Here is an 11,881-nt window from a genome sequence, read left to right as displayed (position 1 = left end):
TCGGGGGTGGGGTAACGGGAAAAGCTCTGTCCAAGAAACGCCTGGCAGGCTGGCTCTGCGAGTGCATTGCACGTGCCTACGGACAGGCGGGGAGAGCCTTCCCCTACGGGGGTCCGTGCACACTCTACACGAGCCATGGCTGTGTCAACAGCCTTATTTAACGGCGTGAGTGTGGAGGACATATGCACGGTGGCATCTTGGTCAACGCCAGGCCCCTTCATAAATAATAATAATAAATAATAATAGCTTGGATTTATATAGCGCCTTTCATGAGACCCAAGGTCGCTTTACAAGGAAGAACAGGGCAAAACAAAAGGCAGTCAGACAACCAGTCAGACAGACAAAACAACAATAGATTAGGGGCCAAAGGCCTTAGTGAACTTGTGTCTTGAGGGCCCTTTTGAAGGCGTCAAGCGTGGGGATGTTGCGGATGTTGCGTTCCAGAGGGTGGGGGCCGCCACACTGAAGGCTCTGTCCCCGAAGTTTTGCAGTTTGGTGCGGGGGGTGGTAAGCAGGCCAGAGTCTGAAGACCGCAGGTTCTGGGGAGGGGCATGTGGGTGAAGGATGTCCGATAGGTACTGGGGGGCATGGGCATGGAGGGACTTGTAGGTAAGGAGGAGGATTTTGAATGATATGCGGAACTTGACTGGCAACCAGTGGAGGTGGATGAGGGTGGGAGTGATGTGCTGCCACGGCTTTGTATTTGTGAGTATAACATTTTATCTCTTGGACATGTCTGGCTCCTTTTCATCGTCTGTGCTTGCTGGGGCAACGCAGGACTGGTGAGGAGGGAGGGGGGCTGTGGGTCAGTGGGCATCTGACCCCCTCGCCGGATGTAATGCGCTTACGTTCTTCCCCCACATGACGCGCACATGGGCCCATAGGGGCTGGAGGACTCTTTTTCCCCTGCTTTAGGGCAGGAGGGGGGAGTCCTCCACGTCATAGCATAGCGCGTCAGGGTGTGCTCTGTCAGCCGCAGCCTCTTTCTCTCCACGGTTACGACTGAGGGAGAGGTGAGTGAGATGCAGCGGCTGCTAACCAGAAAGCCGGTCAGAAAAAGTGAGAGGGAACAGTGTTATTGTGGGATGACAGCGCGTGTATACATCGTGACCTTCCCTTCTTACAGTGCAGATGCTTTTCTGCTTGCTCTTGCTTCTGCTTACATTTTTATGCTCTTTTTCTATTTTTCTTTTCTGAAAACTTCGAGCAGCGGCTCCTGGACATTAACCTATCACTGGGACAGTTATTCTTCATAAATAGACGGAGGGTTTCAGCCATATTTCAATATTTTTACGACGACCTCAGTCTTACAGTAGCGTGGCCTAGCAACAGCTAAAGCCTGGTACTGCATGCTATTTAGCTTAAGCTAGATAGCAGCAAAATGCCTCCGTTCTCTACAGATGACTTCCACAAACTTCTACAGAAGATGGCCGTGTTGGAAATGAAAATGCAACGGTTGGAAGTTAACGTGGAAGTGAATGGACTAGGTTGGAATGACACCACTTTACCAGTGTTGCAAAAATAATGGACAAAGGCATGGTAACTCAAAGCTAGTTAGCAGCTACAAGGATTCCAAGGAACAGGAGGGCTGTGTACCGGGTAATAAATCTACAAGTGGTAGTCCTCCCTCGAATTCTCTGGGTGCAAGGCCGAAGAGTAAATCATTTCCATGGGATTTGGGAGGACGAACAACAGGCAGAGCCCAGCGCTCTGAAATCTGTGATGCGACCGGCTGGCCTGCATTGTTATCACCCAGGAAGAGCGCCTCTTCAACCCCTGTTCCTACTAGGAAACAGCCGTGGACAGCTGCTAAAGGGAGAACTACAAAAAATCCTCCTAAACCACAGAGTGTGCCAATCCAGAACAGATACGCTCCGCTGACCGAGAACCGGAGATCTCTTTCTGATGACCTGGATAACCCGTCCTCTTCACATAGCAGGGTAAGGACCAATAGCTACTCCAAAAGTAAAAGGCTAGAGGGAAAGCTAACGACTGGGCCTGAAACTCTGATTGTGGGTGACTCTGCTGTAAGAGATGTAAAAAGTCTGTGTAGTAAGAACAACACCAAAGTACTCTGTTTTCCCAAGGATATGGTCTCTGACTTGGCTGAGAAGATCCTACATATTGGGGCTGAACATCCGACTGTGAAGAATGTGGTACTGCACATTGGAACAAATGATGTTGTGAAACAACAGTCAGAAGTGCTGAAAAAATACTTTAAATGTCTGTTGGAAACTGTCAGCTCTCTAAATGCAGAGGTGTTCATCAGTGGCCCTCTACCGCCAGTCAGAATAGGAGTGGAGAGATTCAGCAGATTGTTTGCACTGAACACCTGGCTTTCAACTGTCTGTATTGACCATTCTGTCAATTGTATTGACAACTTTAACTTTTTCTGGGACCGCAGATATCTTTTTAAGGCAAATGGAGTTTGTCTGAACAAATCAGGAGTGAAATTGTTTATCTCTAACGTATTCAACTGCCTACGTCATCAATCTGTTCCCTTTGCCAAGGACAAGCAACAAGATGAATCAAAACAAGATAAAGACACAACACATCGCTCAGAAAACCTTGAAAATCTATCACTACACCCACCTGAGGAATGTCTTGATTATGGGAGACAAATGGAGGAGTCTCCACCGCCCTTCACCCCCCCTATCACCTCTGAGGATACTCTTCCTTCACCCCACAGCTCTCTCTACTCTCCGTTCACCCTTTCACCCTCGCCCACCCTCCTGGAGATCGCTGAACACACAAAGGAGATACAGAGGGTTGGCACCGATTCCTTCCTGGAGTTCAAAGACCAAACTAAGGCGATACGCAGGGTTGGCAGCATGTCCTTTACCCCCGCTCCTCAACGACGCCCACCAAAATCACTGCAGAGACGCGCACCATCTCCCCCTTCATCACCGTGCCTACGTCAACCACCTCCCCTCCCTTCAAGAAAGCATCTGCAGTCTCCGAAGCCTGATAAGGATGTGTGTGTACAAAACGCAACAAACTCTTACTGATATGTGCTGGGTCCAGGCTCAAGGGCGTATGGCACTCTCAACTCTTTCCAGGACATGCCGGGGCCCTGCCTGCCAGTAGCTTTGCCGATATCTGTGTTGATAGGTAATAGATTAAGAGCGGTGAATCAGATTAGAAACAGGAAGTGCTCAAACGTTCGTGTGAGTTTATCAAATTTAGCAGTGATTCCATGTCAGCCACAGCTTGTCACAAAACATCTTACTGATAGTGTATCTAACAAACTTAAACTAGCTTTATTAAATGTCAGGTCTCTGGCAGGAAAACATTTTTAATCAATGATTTTATCACTGAGCACAATCTTGATTTTATGTTTTTAACGGAAACTTGGATTGAACAAAATAACAGTGCAGCTGTTCTTATCGAATCAACCCCTCCCAACTTTAGTTTTATGAGTCAGAAAAGAATGCATAAGAGAGGAGGTGGAGTTGCTATTTTGTTCAATGATTCCATTCAATGCAGGAAGACATCTTATGGGAACTTTGCTTCTTTTGAATATGTGGCCCTTCAGCTGAAATGCTCCTCTCGAGCTCTGTTCCTAAATATCTATAGACCACCCAAATACTGTGCAAGCTTTTTTGATGACTTTACTGAACTGCTGTCTATAGTGTGTATTGACTTTGATCGTCAAGTCATTGTTGGGGATTTTAACATCCATGTTGACAACCCCCAGGACAGAGGGGCTAAAGAACTGTTTTGTGTTCTTGATAACTATGGACTGACTCAGCATGTGACGGAGCCCACGCACAATAAGGGGCACACTCTGGACTTAATCATCTCAAAGGGTCTGAATATCTCTAAGGTTGTGGTGACTGATGTTGCACTCTCTGATCATTCCTGTGTGTTCTTTGAGAGCTCTATTTCTGTTCACAAAAATGTTCAAAAAGAGGACTCACAAAGCGATATTTAACTGAAAATACTAGGGAAATGTTTACTCAGAATTTTTCTTCCACACTTGCCCCTGCTAACATCTCAGTAAATGAGCTAGTAGATCATTTTAATTCAAAAATTAAAAATGTTATAGATGCCATTGCTCCAACTAAAGTAAAGGAAGTGACGGGAAGAAAATATCTCCATGGAGAAAGGCCATGACCGTGAGAGCAGAAAAAAAGAGAGTGTGGAAAAGCTGAACGTAGGTGGCGAAAAACAAATCTCCAGGTTCACTTTGAAATCTATAAAGAGAGACTTGGCCTTTATAATTTGGAATTGAAAAACGCACGACAGTCTTTCTTCTCTGACATCATTACCAAAAACAACGCACGTGCCTTGTTTGCTACCGTCGACAGACTAACTAACCCCCCAGTGTCAGTAGCCTCTGAATTTCTATCCACCAGGGCATGCAATGATTTTGCCTCCTTTTTCACTGACAACATTCAGAAAATCAGACAAGCAGTCAGTGCCTCTGCATCAGGTACAGCAAATGTGTTGTCCCTATGTCCACCTAATATCAATTCAAACACCATGACACAATTCCATCAGATTAATGATAAAAACCTAGAGGACATTATTCAACTTCTGAAATCCTCCTCCTGCTGCCTTGATATTATTCCAACAGGATCTTTCAAAGATGTTTTTCGTTGCATGGCCTCAGATCTACTTCATATAGTAAACAAATCTCTTCACTCAGGTATTTTTCCACAGGCCCTGAAAACTGAAGTCATTAAACCGCTCTTAAAAAAGAATAATCTAGAAGCTTCAGTAATGAACAATTACAGGCCCATATCAAACCTGCCATTTCTAGGTAAAATCATTGAAAAAGTTGTTTTTCAACAGTTGAGTAATTTCTTGCATTTAAATGGTTGTTTTGATGTGTTCCAGTCAGGCTTTCGTCCAAACCACAACACTGAGACTGCTCTTGTAAAGGTCTTCAATGACATTCACTTAAACACAGACAGTGGCAGAACTTCAGTGTTAGTATTATTAGATCTCAGTGCTGCGTTTGACACTGTTGACCACAACATATTACTCGACCGACTAGAAAACTGGGTGGGACTTTCGAAACAGTTCTAAATTGGTTTGAATCCTACTTAAAGGACAGAAACAACTTTGTTTCTATAGGTAAATACACATCTGAGTTGACAAATATGACATGTGGGGCACCTCAAGGCTCCATCTTAGGGCCTCTTCTCTTTAACATCTACATGCTACCACTGGCTCAGATAATGAAAAACAACAAAATAAGTTACCATAGCTATGCGGATGACACACACATTTACGTAACAATTTCACCAGGAGACTATGCTCCAATTCAAACACTGAGTAAGTGCATTGAACAAATCAATGACTGGATGTGTCAGAACTTTCTCCAATTAAACAAAGATAAAGCTGAGGTAATGGTTTTTGGAGCCAAGGCAGAACGTATAAAAGTTAGCGCTGAGCTTCAGTCTGCAATGTTCAAAACAACAGATAGAGCCAGAAATGTAGGTGTAGTCATGGACTCTGACCTGAGTTTCAACAGTCACATTAAAACAGTTACTAAATCAGCCTACTATCACCTAAAGAATATATCTAGGATTAAAAGACTAATGTCACAGCAGGATTTGGAAAAACTTGTCCATGCTTTTATCTTCATTAGACTGGACTACTGCAATGGTGTCTTCACAGGTCTCACTAAAATATCTATTAGAAAGCTGCAGCTAATTCAGAACGCTGCTGCTTGAGTCCTCACAAACACTAAGAAAGTGGATCACATCACTCCTGTTCTGAAGTCTTTACACTGGCTTCCTGTGTGTCAAAGAATAGATTTAAAAAATACTGCTGCTGGTTTATAAAGCTTTGAATGGTTTAGGCCAAAAATACATTTCTGACCTACTGCTAAATTATGAACCATCCAGATCTCTCAGGTCTTCAGGGACTGGTCAGCTTTCTGTCCCCAGAGTCAGAACTAAACATGGTAAAGCAGCGTTCAGTTATTATGCTCCAAATATCTGGAACAAACTCCCTGAAAACTGCAGGTCCGCTGCAACTCTGACTACTTTTAAATCCAGACTAAAGACTTTTATTTTTGCCGCTGCTTTTAATTGAACTATTCACATCTTAAACTGCACTGTAACTTTTATCCATGTATTTTTTCTTTTAATGTTTATTTTATTATCTTTTCTTTTTAATGACTGATTTTAAATGCCATTTTCTTAATGTCTTTCGTTTTTTGTAAAGCACTTTGAATTGCCTTGTGTTGAAAGGTACTATATAAATAAACTTGCCTTGCCTTGCATTGCCCACTGTACCCATAGAGTCCAGTAGAGGGCCTCTGAGAGGTATAACGAGGGGTTACGTATGGTAACCCTTGTCATATAAACACAGGCGGAGCCCTCTACTCAGGGGCCCTGTCTGTCCTATGCTGCTTGCTGAAGAGAAGTAAAGGATGACAGTAAGGAGGCGAGAACTCCTTTTATGCGGTGAGATACGCGCACATTCAGGTAGAACCGCCCAGGTGCCGGCTACGTCTAGAAAGTCTCAGTGGATGAATGCTTGCATGTTAGGATCAAGGGGAGTACCGATAGAGTCCAGTAGAGGGCTCCGCCTGTGTTTATATAACAAGGGTTACCATACGTAACCCCTTGTTTTATGAGCAGCATGACTTTGTTATAAAGATTGACATTCCAAAGAAAGTAAGTGCATTTGGAGAACTAGTGCAGGTTTCACCTAGAACAGGGCTATTTAACTATGACATATTCCTTAACTCCGTCTTTATAGTATGATGCTGTATTTGGTATGAGGTCAGAAACATTTTACTCTTTCATTTTACTGATTGTAATGTTTGCTGTGTCTGTATGTGTGTGCCTGCTTCGTGCCTGTGTCCAGGTTTCGTTTCAGTGGTCGTATCCTTGGCCTGGCTCTAATTCATCAGTACCTACTGGATGCTTTCTTCACCAGACCCTTCTATAAGGCCCTGCTCAGACTGTCAGTATACAAACAATATATATTTTTTCTTTAGAGACTATCTTAGTATAGTTTTGTGAAGTGGGAGAATATATTTTTATGAAATCTTTGATTCCGGAAGATCAAGAATGTTTATTTTCTGCATACACAATAATGACGACTATCACTTGAAGACTTACATTGGCATGAAACTCTACAATTTGAACAGTAAAACTGTGACAAATGTTGAAAATCTATAAGTAAATACCTGTTTCTTTGATTAAAAAAAAAAAGGAAAGAATACAAGTCTATAGACATACGTTGAAAAGTCATGAAAAATGTCCTGAAGCGGATATACGGAAGAAACATCCAATCACTGATCTGTTCTACTACATGTGCTAAAAACGACAAGCTGGAGTTCTAGATTGGGCTGTTTAGAAAACTAAGTATACAGTTTGCATTTTACAACATTAACTTTCAGGATTTTAGGAAAATTACCTATTTAAACTGAAAGCTATAACTTAAAGCAGTTATAAATTACACATTAGACTAGGTTTGGAACATTCAGGATATCTTTATCTTTATTTAAAATGTGTCATAGTTTTTTGCTGTTGGGGATAATATTCATGAATCAGCTACTCCTTCCATTTGGCTAAACCATTAGAGTTAAATATTATTAAGATGAAGAGGCATAGTTAAGATTAGATGTCGTTTTGTGGGTTGTACGTGTAAGCCCTGTCTGTCATTCAGGCCGACAGACCTGTCCGATCTGGAGTATCTGGATGAGGAGTTCCACCAGTCTCTGCAGTGGATGAAGGAAAACGACATCACTGACATCCTGGACCTCACCTTCACCGTCAATGAGGAGGTCTTTGGCCAGGTAAGTGTGTGTGTGTGTGTGTGTGGTTATGTTTGTCAAGGTATATTACAGCACCAGATACAAATGTACATCTATACCTCATGCACATGTGTAATGGCAAACGTTCAGTATACTGCTCGGATGACTTCCACTGTTAACTATGCCCAGCATATCTTGTGTTGCCAGGTGACGGAGCGGGAGCTAAAGTCAGGCGGCTCAAACCTCCAGGTGACTGAGAAGAACAAAAAAGATTATATAGAGCGAATGGCCAAGTGGAGGGTGGAGAGAGGAGTGGTGCAGCAGACAGAGGCACTGGTCAGAGGCTTCTACGAGGTAAAAAATACATTATCAGATCTTAGATGATTCATAACAAAATAAAGTTTTTGACAACATTATTAGAAGGTTCAAACTAGTTGTGAATCCCTTTTTTTCTAATTTATAAATACGCTAATTAGGTCAAATAGACAACTGTAAATATCACTGTTATATGTGATGTTTCAGTCGTAATACATGGTCCAACATGGTATTACTATGTCAAAATCTCAAAATATTGATCAAAATGGCCATATATTGGAACACCTGATAAACGAAGGCAACTAAAAAAAAAAATCTTTTTTTTTCTTCTCCATCCTAGGTGGTAGACTCAAGGCTAGTGTCTGTGTTTGATGCGCGGGAGCTGGAACTGGTTATTGCTGGTACAGTCGAGATTGACCTCAGTGACTGGAGGGGCAACACAGAGTACAGAGGAGGTGTGTGTGTGTGTGTGTGTGTGTGTGTGTGTGTGTGTGTGTGTGTGTGTGTGTGTGTGTGTGTGTGTGTGTGTGTGTGTGTGTGTGTGTGTGTGTGTGTGTGTGTGTGTGTGTGTGTGTGTGTGTGTGTGTGTGTGTGTGTGTGTGTGTGTGTGTGTGTGTGTGTGTGTGTGTGTGTGTGTGTGTGTGTGTGTGTGTGTGTGTGTGTGTGTGTGTGTGTGTGTGTGTGTGTGTGTCACATATTAATTGTTCTAATCTCTAGGTTACCATGATGGTCACATAGTGATGCGGTGGTTCTGGGCTGCTGTGGAGCGGTTCAACAATGAGCAGCGTCTCCGCCTGCTGCAGTTTGTCACTGGGACGTCCAGTGTGCCTTACGAAGGCTTTGCTGCGCTGCGGGGATCCAACGGCCTCCGACGCTTTTGTATTGAGAAGTGGGGCAAAGTCACATCACTACCCAGGTATCTAAATCTGTTTACTATAAACCTACATTTACACAGCTCTCATTACTTGGTTCGTTAGAGGTAAAGACCCGCTTTATCCTTGATGAAAACTAGTACAAACTATGTGCTCTATTTAGTGCAGCGTTTCTCAAAGTGTGGGGCGCTGTGATATGTGATAGGTGGGTCGTGAATAGACGCGATGAACGGGAGATCTTTTGAATTAATCTTTTGCACTGTGAAAGTACACGGCCCACCTATGCCAGAGCCAGCAGCCCACCGAAGGCAGCAGCCCACTAACGGCAGCGGCCCACCGGGAAAAGTCCCGAATCTCCCAATGGCCAATCTGAGCCTGCTCCCACACACAACTGAAACCAAAACCATTTACAGACATATGTAAAAATCACATACACACATGTGAAACGCTCTCACACACACACACAACAGCGTTGCAGTCGGGAAGAAAAGCAATGTGGAGCGGCATCTCACCACTTCATAAGGAGTTTAACCGTGACACTTTTCGAAATCCCGTTTGTGTCCCCCCACTTTACAAATAGGCCTATGTTTATTATTATTTTTTAACGCAAGCCGTCATCGCCACGGAGGAGCACACAGCCTCTGTGAGGGAGCGAGACAGAGAGCGAGAGAGCTAGAGAGAGCACACCTTTATCTATTTAATATAGCCTAGTTGTAAAAAATAAAGTAAGAAATCATTCCAATGTGTACTATAGGACAGTAAAAAAAACTGTTTAAAAGGGGAGTGATTAGTAAAATATGCATAAATAAAAAGAAAGAATGCTAACTAGGTAACATAAGATAAGAATAAAGAAGTTTAAATGATTTGTTATTGGTTGTGATCATATTCTAAAGATGTTTGGATTATTGAAAAGTATACAGCTCCCTTTCATATGAGTGTTGAGAGCTGTATCCATAAATTCATTGTGTGCTCAAAGTGCACCAGATTGATGCATTTAACTTCAACATTTAGAAAAATATCTTCCGGGGTGCATGCCCCCGGACCCCCCTAGAGGATGTGAGGTCCACCCCCCAATAAAGCAGGTTAAAATAATTAAATCGAATACCTTTTATTTGAGTAAACACTGATAACAGGTCCCACAGACCCAAACAGCACACAAAGGTTAAAGGTAAGCATATAATAATGTTAAAATGTGCTAAATATATACACTGCAAAAAAAAAAAAAAAGAGGAGTAAAAGTAGCTCTCATCCTAAAAAAGGGTTGGAGACCCCTGTTATAGAACGATACATTTGACAATTTGAAGCTTGGCCTACCATTTTATTTGAGCGATGAGGAACAGGTGGGGCTTGAAAAGGCCCTCCTGTTCAAAGTGGGGAATGACAGAAAAAGTTTGAGAACCACTGATTTAGTGTGTGTATCCGATACAAGCAATCCTTAAGATATTACCTTATTACCAGGAGCACGTGCACTGTAGTTTATTTTTAACACGGTCGAGCTTCCAGTCATACTCACAAGAGCAACAACTTTGTATAAATGCACAGATGAAAATAGTATCCAACAAATGCACTATTTCCTGTTGTCAGAGTGATGTTTGTTAATATGTACAGTGGCCAATTGCCCTTTTGGAAAAAGGACAGGAAATAAAAGGTTGGCCATATTAAGACTGGCAATCATATCAGACTTATTCAGCCAGAAATGTTTGACTGAGATGTCTGTTGCTCACTATAATCGGCAACAAAGCAGACGTCTCAGAATGGTAAGTGTACTTAGCATCTTTTCTTTGTTTATATCTTTTGACAAACCAAGTGCGTATTGCAAAAATACTTAAGGAACGGGTTAGCATAGAAAGACCACATAGATAGATACTTTTTTGTGTTAATGTCCTTTATTCTCCTAGATGTTGTTAAAGTTAAATTGAATTAAAAAATAAATTAAAAAAATCATAAAAACATAATGTGATTATCATGTATTCTCTGTTAGAAATGAATCTCCAAACTCTCTAACTACTCTTGTCTATCTCTTTGTCTGTTCCTCTCTCAGGGCTCACACCTGTTTTAATCGTCTGGACCTGCCTCCATACCCTTCATACACCATGTTGTATGAGAAACTGTTGATTGCGGTGGAGGAAACCAGCACGTTTGGCCTGGAGTGAGCCAGCAATACATTAAGACATCAACACTGCATCCTTTTTTCTGTGTGACAATGGTTGGGCAAAAAATGTAAAGGAAAAAAAACAGCTCTTCCTTGCTGTTCCTTTCTCGTTGCCGAGATACCTGGATTGTACTCAACAAAGTCTTTGGTCAAGTGGATGTATGTCACTGGAATGGTACTGTATCTTAGAATCTCTCACTGAGCTATGAGTATCTTTATCACAGCACCCAGCACACCACAGCAGGATAACTGCTAATTATACAATTTATAACATAAGTTCTAAAAAAAGTAAAGTTAGAAAAATACATAGTGGAAATATAAACAGAAACAAAGACAAAGATAAACATTCAATTGAAACTTCTAACTTCTATACGAATAATGCAATTAGTGCACATAAACAAAGCTTCAGGTTTGCCATTTTTCATGTACTAAATGAAAACTGGAGATATTCAGATGCATTTATAAACATGGCCTTAAAATATGTGGTTTGAAATATAATGCAGGTTTGAAAAGTTCCTCAAATAAACAAAAACTATGGTTGCTCTGATGCCAAATGATTAATTATGATATGTATATTTTTATCAGGAGAGTCAAATAAGATCATATGTGTTTTATTTAGAAAGTGGTGGGCCAGTAGAAATCTGGCTGGTAATCTTAGACTGGGAAAAGGTATACAAAATGAATGGAAATTTGATTTTGCCGTGTGCCAAAAACCAGCCATTTTGAGGCCTTAGGGTTAGGGCCTTAGGTAAGTGATAACTAGAACTTGTAAAATCAAATAGAACACTGTTTATCTGCACTTGCAAGGTGATAATGCAG

At 41.9% G+C, this 11,881-nt stretch overlaps 1 protein-coding gene across 1 annotated transcript in view; it reads left to right on the top strand.

Moving 5' to 3' along the window:
• The window catches only part of LOC117561190 (E3 ubiquitin-protein ligase HECW1), a gene marked incomplete in the record, with an annotated part of 206,653 nt that extends 195,030 nt beyond the window's left edge, over positions 1-11,623 (top strand). Inside the window, 6 exon segments of the mRNA XM_034238491.1 lie at positions 6,829-6,927; positions 7,636-7,765; positions 7,931-8,077; positions 8,379-8,493; positions 8,756-8,954; positions 10,952-11,623. Coding sequence (XP_034094382.1) covers positions 6,829-6,927; positions 7,636-7,765; positions 7,931-8,077; positions 8,379-8,493; positions 8,756-8,954; positions 10,952-11,063 — 802 coding nt within the window.
• Between the last annotated feature and the right edge of the window lie 258 nt (positions 11,624-11,881).

The sequence above is a fragment of the Gymnodraco acuticeps genome, unplaced genomic scaffold, assembly GCF_902827175.1.
Source record: "Gymnodraco acuticeps unplaced genomic scaffold, fGymAcu1.1, whole genome shotgun sequence".
Lineage (NCBI taxonomy): Eukaryota > Metazoa > Chordata > Actinopteri > Perciformes > Bathydraconidae > Gymnodraco > Gymnodraco acuticeps.
The sequence above is the reverse complement of the archived record's forward strand: the minus strand, read 5'-3'. Positions and strand labels throughout refer to the sequence as shown.